General features: G+C 27.6%; 1 protein-coding gene across 1 annotated transcript in view; it reads right to left on the reverse strand.

Annotated features, from left to right (window-relative positions):
• Nucleotides 1-14,975, reverse strand: part of LOC129965832 (reversion-inducing cysteine-rich protein with Kazal motifs-like) — a 128,650-nt gene that overhangs the window by 20,017 nt on the left and 93,658 nt on the right. Inside the window, exons 5-8 of the mRNA XM_056080047.1 lie at nt 5,260-5,342; nt 3,959-4,040; nt 2,809-3,003; nt 1,321-1,454 (exon numbers count right to left, since the gene is read on the reverse strand). Of these exons, the coding sequence (XP_055936022.1) occupies nt 1,321-1,454; nt 2,809-3,003; nt 3,959-4,040; nt 5,260-5,342 (494 nt within the window). The remainder of the gene's footprint in view (nt 1-1,320; nt 1,455-2,808; nt 3,004-3,958; nt 4,041-5,259; nt 5,343-14,975) is intronic.

The following is a 14,975-nucleotide window of genomic DNA, read 5'->3' on the forward strand; positions in this document are numbered from 1 at the left end:
AAAACGAAGTTAAAAATTTAAAGTGTCTTCCATGTCTTCGACCACGAAATTATATATATATATATGCTCTGATTTCCCCATTGCCTTAAAAAAAAAAAAACTTAAGTTACTCCCTGTTGCAATAATCTGAGCACAATAATTTATATGAATTTTTAAAAAATGCACAAGTTGTTTATATACTATAGAAATTCAAGCTAGTTAATAGAACTTTCTTCAAATTTTACTACTAAGCATTACAAAACTTTGATATTATTTAAAAACTTCATATAAACTTTCAATGAATGGTGCTATCTTCCATTTCTCTGGATATGTTAAAAAGAGAAATAATAAAAGAAACAAGCTGAACTGCTTAGATCTTGCCGTTCTATCCGACAAAATTATTGTGTATATAATAAATAACTATAAATAATGTAATCATTACATGCAAACTTGTATTCCACCGAGTATTAATTTAAATATGTTTCTACTTTTTCGGAAATGCCCTTCACATAATGTAATGGTCAACAACTAATTTGATATGCGAGGGCTGTAGATATTGCTAAATTCGATGTGTTTTATGTTATAAATGCTTCAAATTTTGCTTCAAAGATTGAAGTTATATTTCCGTGACGATTAATTAAATAGTTAATTGTCTATTAATAAAAGATATGAAAATATGTTCATTCCAAATCATGTCAGGCAGTATTTTATTTAATATTTTCGCGACATTTGAATGATTTTTATCAAAAACTTCGAAAAATATTATCGGGCGAAAAATCTCGTTTTTATACCACTTTAAAAAATTGTCTTTTTAATTATACTAACGTCATCCCATTATAACCTTTCCTCCAATTTTAGTAACCTTTCAAAAACATTTTTAAGTATATTTTAAAATAATGCATTACAACCCTGTGTTTTTGCATTATACTCTTGCGCGTTCTCACAATTTCAAGCAAATTTTGGATATGAGGTTAATCGGTGCTAAATAGTTAAAAAGTAAGTTAAAAAAAAAAGAGAGAGAGATTAAGTCAAACGAATCTATCCTACACCATTATCAAGCCATGATGGTTCGGTCTAGAGGTTCGAAACGTTTTAAAACTCATTTTTAATTCTGTCGTACCTAATCATCAACATCTTCATTAACAATATTGTTACATTATAGTTAAATAGTGAATCTGTTTTCAGGCTATTCTGTTAAAATATGATCCGAAATATAACTAAAGCGCATGTGGTACTTCTGAATTTCGATGCGGCGTTACAGCTGTGAAATTTTATTATAAGTGTAGGTAGGCGTATTTTAGATGAAAAATAAATTCAACGCGGTTATCACTGTCATCTTACCTGTGGAAGAGGCGGACCGCATCCTCCTCGAGTAAGTCCGTCCACGATTTCCTGAGTTGTTGTCTCTGTTCTTAGAGTTTCCTTACAAGCAGCTCGACACTGAGTAGAAGGTGATCGATCACAACAATGCATATCTGAGGATTTAATTATTATTAATCATTCAGATTTTCTTTTAAAAATGAAATCTTTTTGTAAATTTTTTGTTATATCTATTTATAATTTAATTTATTCTATTTATAAGCTATTTATTCTATTATATCACGTTTTTTATATAAAACCTACCGCGAGTAAATAAATAGCCTTATTTTATATTAAAATGAATAACATTTAATTTGTTTACAAATATTGAATCAAATGTTCTAAGTCGAAGCTGTGCTTTTCAAAATTAAATCAATCTAATTATTAAAAATTTGATAAATTACCTTGCATGCCATGTAATAAGGATTTTGTTTTTAACGAAACTTCAATATAATATTTAATTAAATAAACATTTAAATTAAGGAGACGCTTCAGAATGGTATCATTCTAACACGATAAATCATGTTCTATTAATGAAAACTCCTGAAAAATGTTTATTACATATAAGATATCGTATGTAACACTTATATAAAGATGAACATCCTTATGACATAAGTACATAAAATTACATATAAGGCGATTGAAAATTCAACATACAAATTATTATGGAAGATAGAAAGAATAAAAACAAGCCAGAATCATATAGGAATGTTGATAAAAATGATAAATTAGAGGATACAAAAGGAAGCAGAAATACCAAATCAACAATGTATGATTTTTTTTAAATATTTGGCGATATTTGACATTTAAACGGTTCATTTTCACATTAACTGTTCAAAATTTTTTCCGTTTACAGTTATGCACATTTAACAGTGATGTTATTTGGGAATTGGCGATGGAGATTATTGCGATGAAGTCGGCTGCAACGAACAATCGTCTCACAGACACTAACACTGAGGATCATCCAGGAAGAAATCTAGGTTAAATAAATCAAATAATTGAGACCCCACTGCAGAGATTCACCATTCAATCCATCGGGTCTCAATTTTTTTTCTTCAAATAATTTACAATTGTAGCAGTTGCATTGCTCTATCTTCACTTTTGGATAATAGATGGCGATGCCTGCTTAGGAACACATCCCGTTGTGCATTGGATTGTAAACAATGAGAAAGACAACATTCTGCGGCTCTTGCGTTGTCTATTTCATGCAAGAAGCACTGCCCACCCTATTTCGGCTAGGATTCACAATCTATTTTTCAACACAATTATAAATTGAAATGATTAAAGTTAAAATCAAAGCACAGCACCGAATAACATCCTCCAGCTTATCAAGATGGCATTTCCGTTCATTTTTTGATGTATGATTTTGATTTGTTTTTACGTTTCATACTTCCCTTAATGCAGTACTTCGAATCACTTGTACATAGCCGAATGAAACGATACTGGGAGAAAGGATGTATATGTGCTTACTTCTAAATGGGTGATCGGCTGGAGTAACATGAATGTAGGAATGAACACACTGTTGGATCTTTGGATTTCCTTCAGAGCAGTATCTATGGACGGCTTCTCGCACAGCTTTGGTAGGAGTAAAGGAACCCACGAAAACATCTTTGCATGCTTCGTGGCAGTTACTTGTTTGAGCATTTTTACAGCACTGTTCTCCAGCTTTGTAGGAGAAAAATATGTAGTTAAATACATATAACTAGGTTTCGATTATCAGCAACAAATATAGAAATTTAAGAATATACTCAAAAAAATATTTTATAGTCAAAATTACAAATTGAAGAATAGCCGATTTTCTCCAATACTGAAGTCAGAGAATTTTTATATTAATTTATGCAAATGCATAGAAAATTATGCAACGCTTTAAGTTTTATAATTGAACATGCGGAAAAAATGAATGAAGCTGCATGCAAAACAATTCAAAATGGATAAAAAAAATTCAAACATTTGAAGTTACCGAATGGATCTTATTTATCATTCATTATTATTTCATTCGCATTAAATAAGTGAAAGAGAAATGAAATTTTCTAGTACAAGTAGAGAATTCCATGTCAATTTTTTTTTCTTTAACTCTTTTAATCTTAAATTGCCCATAATTGTTTTTTTTAATTTTACAATTTATTACAGTTGTTTTCTCTTTAGTCTGTGATTGTTCCGAGATGATATATTCATCAGTAATAATAAAACTACGAACTATAACTAATTGAACACTGTTATTTTCAGTAACTAACTAAAGATAGAAAAAATATTCTAATATCATTTGTTGCTGAATATTTCAGCTTATAATATCAGCTTAAAACATATCTTTATTTCTCACATCAAAATTTATTATATAATTAAAGCAATAATTATCAACAATTTTTAAAAATAAAACATTTTCTTACATTAATTTGAATTAAATTTTAATTTTCTTAAGATTATACGAAATTTTTAAATAAGATGGAAAAATTTAAACAAATAAATTACAAACTTTCATATAAATTGAAATAATGACCTACTACGATGCATGAAATACACACGAAAATAGCAAAATTTGACAAGGAAAAAAAGTCTTTGTTTTGCATAAAATAATATAAAGCGTTACAGATAACTAATGAAAATTGGAACACCCCTGTACCTTCTTGCCTTTCAATGCAGGTGTAGAAAGCAATCTCATCACTTCTCCGACACGAAGATGTGAGATCGAGTAAAGACTGCGCCTAAGAAAAAAAGCAATACGTTTTACAATGACAATTTATCAAAGCAAAATTCTCAGATTAGTTAAATTCGGTTAGGCAAATTCAGTTTTGCATTTAATAAAAAAGAGAAGGATTAACTCAATAAAACTGGAAAAAATAGTTTTTATTTGCATTCAGTAATCCTTTAAGGAATTATATTGTGATATTATTAATGCCTATTTTTTAATAGCAGGATAATCTTCTGCTTAAGCAAGACTTCGCAAAATTAACTCATTGAGCTGCAATTTATTTTCAATCAGCACTATTCAGGCAGACAATTTAATGTTTTAGTTTTAAAAAAGGGTTTAATATAGTAACTTGTGAGTTATTTTCATAAAAAAAAAAATGAAAGCACCAACTCTCAATAATTTCTGACGAGTATAGCTCGTCCTTTTTAGATTGTTCAAGAAAATTCCTCGGTCAACATAAGATATTGTACAATATTTCCATGATTTTGCTCATTATTCTGAATACCAGCCAATATCATAAAGATATCGTAAGAATGTTGTTGGGTATTTTGTGCTGATAGAATCATGACGAGACTGACTCTATTATTTGTTATTTAAGTTCAAGGAATTAAGAGGGAGAAAGAAGATTGGGAGCCTTAAATTACTACTTTTTTTCAGATTCTTCAATTTTTGTAAACAAAACTAATTAAGAAAATGAGTTAAAACAATTAATTAAATTTATAGAATAATTCTTTAGGTTGAATTCTTTTTACCTATTTTAGTCAATGTTTCATTTAATTCTTATTTTACAATTTTGGAAATATGAGAAAATTTTTTTGAGGGAAAATGAAATCGCAAATCTTATTTTCATCAAAATAAGTGGCGAAAATTAACTAAGTACTGTTCTAAATTTCTCTTATGTTAAAGTCTTTCTAATGCTTTTGATAAGTTTATTTATTGCGTACAGAATAATTTTTTTTAATTTAAAGAAGCAAGTGAATAAAAATTTTCGATTTAATCAGGTCTCTGTAAATTAAGGGGAAAAAACTCTTCTTAAGACAATAATGAGACGAATCGTCATAAAAGCAAAACAGAGCTACGAATGAGTTTAAAAAAATGGTAAAATAAATAATTTGCGTTTTATTGATTCAAACTATTTTTCACTAATATATATATTTGTAAATTTGGCCAAAGTGCCAGATACTTTATCATATTAATTTCCTATTCACTGATTAATAATAATTCTAACTTACCTGCAAACAAGCTCTCATGCACTTTTCAGATTGAGGTATCCGACAGCAGGGTCGGCCAATCCATCCTTTCCCTTTGTCCACCTCTGGAAATTTTTATGATGTTAATTTCAGTACAGATTTTATATTCTCTATTCTAACTGCAAAACGCAAATCACATCAAAATCGACAACTTCAATCATCTTTATCCACCGATATAGATTAAAATAAACTTTACTAGGAAAAATTTTAATTTTGGTTAAAAATATCAAAAGAAAATATTTAATTATATAAAATCGTCAAGAGCAGGCAGTTCAAACATAAGACTTTGGATAATTGTCGCATTCTCAAGATATCATTTTTTGTCTCATAATATAAAAATTATATTTTAAGTAATCAAACGCTATTTTCTTAATTTGTTTAAAACCTATATGGTATCCTTTTTGAGACATTAAAAGACAAAAGAAATGTAAAAGCATTAGCTTTTTTACAGTCATTCTTTAACATCAAAAATATACTCATCTCTTCAGCTATGAATCATGACTGCAAAAAGGTACTGTTTGCCAGAATACCTCTTCTATTTGTCGTTGTGGTGTTTATATTCTATTTTATCTATATTCATAAGTTATTATTCTTTACTTTACGAATTTTAAATTTTCTCTATTTGATACGCATGCATATTGTAAATTCATTTATCTGTAAAAGTGCATAACAGAAAATAGTTATGTTTTTAGTGAATTTACTGATTGAATAAAATTCCTTTGATAATTCCTATGGCAAACAGGAGAACTTATTATAGCTTTTCAAATCCTTATTGAATAATATTACGAATCAGGTTAAGTTTCTAAAGGCACTTTCAATGAGTCATACTTAATTTTTATATTTCGCAAATATCAACAACAGAAAAAACTTTTTTTTCCGCTACAAACAAAACGAGAATTAATTTTACTTTTAATCAAATTTCAGTAATGCTAATAAATAATTCAATAGAATTTTTTAATAGATAATAGAATAATTTAATAATTTCACAATAGAAATTTTTAAAATTACCATAATTTTTTTATTATTAAACATCAGAATATGTGTACGTTTAATTTAAAATTCAAAGATTATAATATAATTAATTTATATTCTATGATTATAATGCACAAGCCACCACTGTAAGCAAATGGTTTCTTTCTTTTTTGTTTCTTTGCGTTCTCCTCTCCTACTATTTTGAAAAAAAGACATTGGAATGTCCCATTAGAAATTTCAATTTACTATATTATAAGCTCAAAAGCGATGACGAATTCGAAATTTTTTTTTGTGTGTGTGTAGAGAGAGAGGGGAATGAAAAAAAAAAAGAAAATATTTAGTAGGTTGAACAGAGAAATACATTTTTATAAAATTAAAATAAGATAACGCTTATAGCGTAGCTACAACCTGTGAATTGCGTTATGCGACTTGCCTCAAGCAAAAATCGTTCTAAACATAGGACGATTCTGGATCTAGAACTACTAAATTTTGCAAATACAGTTGAACCTTGTTTAAAAAATATCTCTCATAACCAGTGACCGATTTAATTCTTTTAAAATTATTATTTTTTTATTTTAAAATTAAAACGGACAAAAATAATTCCTCTTATCTTGAATTAATGTGTTCATGAATTTAGAATAATTTTTAGAAACTGCGAAATTTGTTGTTCCAGAATTTACAATTATACCATATTTTTGTTTCGACATTTAACAGTTTTTCAATATAATCAATTTTTTTTTCAAACTGGATTTTTCTAGTTCAAAAGAAAACACTTTTATCCATTGAAATTTTTTTAACTTAGTGTATTGTCGTTTAAAAAACTGCATTCATTATTTATTAAATCATTTATTTATTTGCTTGCTTTTTTTTTATGAATAGATGCGTACTTTTGGGAAATGTAATAATCTTTTGTTTATTTTCATTAATTAGTTGAAATATACATATGATAATTTCAATTTTTCCGAGTGTATAAAATAATTTGTTTCTAATCACATGAATTCAATTTTACTTTAACTTTAGAATTGCGTGAGTCTTTGGTCTAATGCTCTTCAGTCTTCACGCGCATAAAATGAATGCTAACACGGCTATATTCACGAAATTTTTTTATGAGCTCTTTAAGCTTTGAAGGTCCTTCTACAGCCTCTTCTTCCTATTTTCCGCTTTCCTGTTCCTTGTGAGTTGCTGATTGTTCATGGTCTAACAATGATTCCTTAATCTCTACTTTTATATAATAACTCGATCCTTAATAATAATAAGAAGAAAAATAAAAGATGTCATTAAAGGGCCTCATCTCTGCTTCCTTTATAAGAAAATATATTTCTTATATAATCTGAGCTTAAAATTAATAATATTTACGGACGAAAGAGAAATAAAATATGCAACAAGTGAATATTTATTTTCAAATTTATTGCTTTTTAAGATTTTCATGTGAATTCATCTTTAGAAAAATTTTCAACTCTTAATATTCATTTCAATGTCCCAATATCATCAGGTTTTGAAGGGAAATATTAAGCATTCATTTATTTACTACTAGCCCGCCTTCAGAGACTAATCGGTTAAATCGCTCTTCTTGGTATTATTTCTCGCTAAAATTTTCGATTAAATGTTTCATGAGATTCTTCAGCAATATATTTTTAAGCTTCATATTTTGATAGCCATATAATTCATTCATGCTATTAAGAAGGCCTTAAGCCATTCTATCCTGTGTAGCTTTCTTTAATTTTCTGTCTGCTTCTGTAAAATTATCTTAAATTGAAGTGAAAATGTTTAAACTGCAATTAATATAAAAATACTTTTTTACTGAAATCAAGCATGATTTTGTTTTAATATGAGCACTGAAAACCGAGTAGTCTGACAAAGCAGAATAACTTTCATAATTTATGTAATATCTCTAAGGCATATTCAACAAACATTTCTCTGATTCATCACAAAATTCAGCTTTTAGTTTCAGCTTCAAAAATATTTAAATGACGTGAATAATAATATTTTATTTTGTTTCGGTCTATAAATATCCTTAAAAAATTACGAACTCTAAATTTTATACAGAGTTTTGATGAAAATAATCATATTCTACGAAATATTTTTGACACTCCAATTTTTAAATAAATAAATAAACGTTTCTATCTTCTGCAATTAAATCTGGTCAATTTATAAAATTTTGAATATTACAATTTTAGAGCAACTAACATTTTCATAATCTTAGACCAATCAGTTTTGAGAAACCATGGGTGCTGATTGGCAAGTCTTCTTTGAAACGATCGATGATGTGGTCTAAAATCGCCCGTTTTTATAGAATAGTGATATTCAAATTTTCATAAATCAATCAGTTTTAGTGACTGATTTTGTTGATTGGAATGCAATTTTTTTTAAAATTTAAAACATTAGAAACTCAAGAATATTTTGTTAAATATGATTCACAGGGAAGAGGATCTTTATAAAAATTTAAAATTCGTAATTCATCAAAACATTTACTGACTCAAGTTATATAAAATTTAACTACTTACAGCATTTAGATAATTTTGTTAGCAAATGTATGTCTATTGCTAAAGTTTTTTTTAAATTAGCTGTTGGATCTTGATTAGAGTGGATATCTTGTATATATTAATTCACGTTTGTCTTAAAGAAAACTGATTTATTCAATTAATGATATATATATATATATTGTAAACTTGAAACTTGAAGGAAGTAAGAGATAGGTAATTATAGCAACAAAGGCTGTTATCCATTGTTATCCTAGAAGCAGAAAGCAAGAAATTTCTTCTCCAAATACAAGAGCGCGCGCACAAACAAATTGAAGTTTCTGTCAGTTAGATTTTGTAAAAGATCGTAGAAAACTTGTTCTTGCATTTAATTTTTATAAAATAGCATATTTCCTATTTATTTCATTTCGTTATGCGGACATTACTGAAAATTATACTCCCCTAGTTTAATCTGCAATACTAGTTAACTTATTTTTTAATTCGAAGATTTATTTCTGGATAAAAGCTCATTTTTTCCCATGCACGCATAACGTGCTAATGCAGATTAAATTTCATTTTTATTTTGTGTGAAATAAGTTATTCGAATACATAGAATTTTTTTTAATTCACTAAAAATAGAAACTTAAATTTTAGATTAAAACATTGGTATCGTTGAAATGAAAATATTTTGAACTATGGTGATGTAAAAATCCTTTTGGTACAGTTTATATTTTCGAAAGTTATCGTGGGAAAATGTCAAAATTTCGCTGAATTTTTTTATTAATGAAAATTCTAATTAAAATTTCAAACAGAAAATCGTCTCGAGGTAGACATTCCCACCTTCTAAAATATGCAAAGCCAAGTTTGGTATTTCCAGATCAAACGATCTGGTCTGTAGAGCGTCAATACACACATTCATCATTATTATAAGTAAAGATAGTGAAAATCAAAATGAGTGAATTTTTATCAGGTATTAAAATGAATTTTTAAATAATTTGAAAACTCAAAGTGGTAGTTGAAATGGAAATCACCCATATGCATCGCAATCTCCACCTGCGACTTAATCTTTTATCATTATTTTTCTTTTCTTCTACCGGGAAATGGTTTGAAGGGTTTTGCCCTGCGAATAACCTGAGCTTGTTACGATTTTAAAATGTAACCTGAACTCCGATTCAACGATCAAGAATTCGCTGTAGCCGCCCGTAATGGGTAAGAGGAAATCGGTTCAAGTTTACATAGCGCAGTGATCTGTCATCTTATTTCAAGATAAAGAATACGATATAATTGCACTAATAATAGGCTGTCGTTGGTCTGAGTGTTTGATGAACGAAATCACATTAAAGTATCATATATAAACTAAAAATGCTGCATGCCATGTTTGAGATGAGACGATTCTGGTAATCATTCCATCTCAGAAAAAAAGTTTTAAGAAAACCTGCAGTCCTTGCATATTTACAGGAAGCTGAGTTAAGTGAATTTTCATAGGCTTCATTCCACAAATGGTTATTTACGTTATAAAACATAGCACTTATAATCTAGCATTAAAAACCGATGTCATGATTTTTTTAAAGATGGTCTCTAAGATATTTTTCTGTGTAAGAATTCCTTCTCTAAGCGTGAAGTAGTCATTTAATACCCGCTCTTTGATTTTAGATCGATTTTTGTCGCTTCCATTACAGTACACTCCCGATTATCCGCGGAATTGGGTGGCGCGGCCCCCGCGGATAACAAAAATCGCGGATAATCCGAAAAAAGCTAAAAACGGGTATAGCAAAAGAGAAAACAGTCATTCCAACTTTGAAAAATCGTTTTATGTACAATAAAACGTAAAATAAACAGCAGAAAATGTTTAACTAACGCTTAATATTTTAGTATATCACTCAAAACTAACCTAAAATGCATTTTGTTAATGAAAACAGAAAAGTGCTTTGTACTTACGAGAGGCTTCAAGGATACACGGAAAAATTAATACATTTGTACTGTTTTAATACTATAATGTATTATGTAATTACAAAAGCATAACTGTAAAACTGCACCTTTTTGAAGAAATCAGTCAAAAAAAAAAAAAAAAACTTTGTGTGGCAGGCGCGGATAATCCGCACCGCAGATAACCCGCCCGCGGATAATCGGGAGTCTACTGTACTTTTGTCTGAGCATAGAATTATCACCCATCTGATTTCAGATAAACTATTCTCAATCATGATTTAAAATCTTTCTTTATTTTTGTTTCTTAACTCAAAAAATTTTCATTGCTGTGAGAATAGGCATTTTTTTTTTTTTTTTTTGTCAGTAAGTTACATTTTCCATAGTTTCAGTAAATTTAATAAAAGCACTTTTAAAGCCACATTTTTATCAGTGTACTAAAAACATACAAATTGTTTTTATTCTAATAATTGTCCGCATTCTTGACTTTAACTTATATTAACTTTATCATTCTAAATATTGTGGAATCTTAAAATTAATCTGTTTTTCTCTCTAATTTGCTTAATATGAATTGTATTAAATTAAATAAAATTAAATAAATCATTTAAATGTAATTAATATTTAGAAGTACTAAAATAGTGTAGAGTTATCCAGAGTACAACATTTGAAAAGTCTTGCAAATCAAAAAGTAAATTAAAAATCTATTACGAAATTGCATCTTTACAATAGGAAATAAATCAAACTAAATAAAAGTGGGTAAAAATATTTAGTCCGTTTTAATTGCAGTCTCACAGCGACTAAAAATGCTTTACAAGACTTTTATTGCTGTTTTAAAACGTACTTTAATAAAATATTAAATTTTAAGGTGTCATCGTAAAAATAGTATCCAAAATTGAATATAGTGAACGTCATATAAAACTGATATGTAACGGCGTATAAATAAAAAATAATGTATAATTGAAATTGAAATTTTTAAATTTTAATATATTACTCTGATTATTACAAACTTAATACCTTTTTAAAACTTTTATATGACTTTAAACGTTATATAAAACTGACATAAAAATATAAAAATATAAAACTGACATAAAAAGTATAAATAAAAAAAAAGATGTATAATTCAAATTGAAATTTTAATATAAAACTAATTATTACAAACTGAATGCCATCAACATATTTAATTAAAAATTAAAAATTTTTTCCAAGATTTTAATTTTATATCACTATAAAACAGTGAAGATAAAAGTAATATCTGAAAATTAAACATTTATAACAAAAAGGAAAATCCTAAATCTATTTCCTAGTTACAGATTTCTTATTTTACTGGAATTATGCGCACACAGATTAGGGTTTAATTAAAAATATCTTGAATTGTTTTCTTATGTAGTGCTTTTCTGTAAGTATTAATTACAATATTATGAATGAAACTTAGTTCGCTGAATGATTTTCCACGAGTGTTCAAGATATTTGGAATTAAACCGGTTTCAAATTCGGAATTAATCAATGTCGCTCACTACGTCTTTAAAGACAAGTGGAAAAACTTTCTTATTTTGTTCGTCATACTCGTATAAATTAATAGTAAACACACAATATCGATATCACAAGTCATATATGCTCGAAAGTGATTTCTAAATAATGGGAGAAGCGAACGTGTAATCAAACTTTTGGATTCTTTGCATCGTATAAACTAAGTATTTTATAATTAGAATGATTTTGTGTGAATCAGGACTGTGGTGAAACTACGTATAAATGTAAATGACGCGTAAACGAGAACCATATAAATGGTGCTTTATTGTACACAGTATAAATGCAGAATTAAAAAAAAGCGACCGCAATAAACAAATCTATTAAAAATGAGAAATGGAGTTCCTTTAGACTATTGTGTCTTTACACAAATTGATATGAGTATGTGTATTATTAAAAAAATGATCGATTGCAGATGCAAAATTTTATGTTACGATTTTTGAGTAAAATTATTGAAATTTAATTTCGGTTATCTTGACGCGAAATTATTTTGGACCAAATGCGTTAATTTTGAATCAGGGCTAGTTGACAAGAATGACGTTTAAACCTTCTATTTATTCTCACAAACTACTCCCGTTGGAAGGTTGTTTGATCCAAGACCGCGTAGAAGAAAAATTTGTACAAAGCAAATTCAACAAGTTATAGTTTGATTAAATAATAAAATTAATAAGTGAGTTTTTAAAAATTATCTGAAAATTCAATTATATGAAACGCGAAAGAGAAGCTGAAAAATGCATAAGATTTCATTACTATTACTACTGTCATTCTTCGCTTAATGGTTTACCGCATTGTAAAAGCAATTCAGTGCAAAGAATACTATTGCAAATAATTTTATATACCAATTACTGTCATACTGCAAAGAAATACATCTATTGTAATTAAAATGCAAGCAAAAAGTTCATCCTATTTTGTGTTAAACTTTTCTTCTCTAATTTCCATTTTTTTTGGAAGCAAAATAATGAAAAAAACAGTTATTAAAAATTTTGTTCTGGTATTTCATATAGCTTCTTAATAATAACAATGCTTAATAGCCAAAGATTTAGAAAAGAAAAATCTTGAATATTTACCAGCAAAATCAGTTAATATCAATACTTATAGAAACAATATGATTTTTCTTCAAAGGTAAATATTAAAAATATTAATAAATTAATGTGGTTCAAAATGGCGGCATACTCTTCTTGGTATTTAAAGCCTGTATGCTATTTATCATTTTTTTAGAGAAGTGATAAGATTTATTAAACCGGAACAAAAAAATTAGGAGGGAGGGGGACAGACTGGATTACTACATTACGCTAACTGACGAATGAGGAGAAAAACCAGATTACCTTTTAGAGCACTTACAATGGTTTTGAAAAAAAAAAAATTAGATCTTGGTGTAATGTACATTTTAGAAGAGGTCTTATTTAAATCAAGGTTGATCGAAGAAATGTGATAATATTTTAAAACTCGATATTTTTGTAAAGTCAGGTTCTTTCTGAGTAAGATACAGCTTTATTTAATAACGTAGCATGTATTCATCTACATACATTTAGATATATATGCTAATTAGATTTATATAAGACTCTTATCATGGTGTTTAAAATTAAGCAGAGAAGATATAAGAATAAGAACGATATTATTTAATAGAAATTTTATTGTTTCGATTTAATAGATGTGTTTTTTTTCCAATGAAGTCGCTGCAAATCTAATTATTACAGAGATATGAAATGGGATTATTTTTAGACTACAGGTTTACTGTTTTAGGAAAGGACTAAATATAAAAAAGTTAGGGGGATTATAATTTGTTTTAAAATTTATTAGAATGAAAAACATTATTTAGAAAATTTCTTAATATTAATAAAAAGAATGAAGATGTGAATATATTTTTAAAAGCTCTTTATAATCTGATTAGCATATAATCTAGTGATTGGACTATTATTTTAAATTATGATATACAACTATTTTAAAATCTGCGGCAAGCGACAGAATTTCTAAGCAGGACTCATCATTGATTTGCATTGTTTTAACCCTTTAAAGGGCCATTTTTTTCTAGTCATATTATGTTAAAATATTTTTAGGCTTGAAATTAGAATAAGAAAAGGGATTCATTTAGTTTATTAGATAAATTTAATTTGATTAATTAATTAATTTGGTTAATTAATATTTAAGTGACAAACCAAGACGCATCATTTTGTGTGAGATAAAGAACTGAAGCATCTAAGTTTCTGTCTTTCTAAAAACATTTGTCAGAACTTATGCCAACCTACATAATTTCTTACAAAGATTGATAAATTTGGTGGGAAGCATACTTCCCACGGCCTTACAAAGGGTTAAACAAAAATTCTAAAACGAATTTCTGTCTCTTAGGGGGATTGGCAAAATCTTCTGGAAACAGTTGAGATAAAAAAAATCTTTTGTTAAACTTCAAATTTTTTTAAAAGAAATCGAATTTTAATTTTTTTGATACCTGATAAATTTCAGATTTAACAGGTGTTAAATCATTTTAGAAAAGGAAATAGAAAAAGATGGTCATTATTATTTTTTTTCTTTAAGTACTAAATCAGATTAAATTAATGAAACTTTTTTTTAAAAAAAAGCGCGTAAAAATAATCATATTCTATGTTAAATATGAGTCAACATTTTTCACATAGGAATTTTAATATTTATTTTGCTCACAAATTTAAAAAAAAACTTAAATATATATTGATTAATCATTGAAGTCGATTCTTGTTTTTGTTATTTTTTTTAGAATTTTTTAAATCAAGCTTTTATAAATGTTTACCACCAGCTTTATTTTTTCACTCATATTTTAAATGGCCGCGGTGACGTGGTGTTAATGTC

Source organism: Argiope bruennichi, chromosome 4 (genome assembly GCF_947563725.1).
Source record: "Argiope bruennichi chromosome 4, qqArgBrue1.1, whole genome shotgun sequence".
In the NCBI taxonomy this organism is placed as follows: domain Eukaryota; kingdom Metazoa; phylum Arthropoda; class Arachnida; order Araneae; family Araneidae; genus Argiope; species Argiope bruennichi.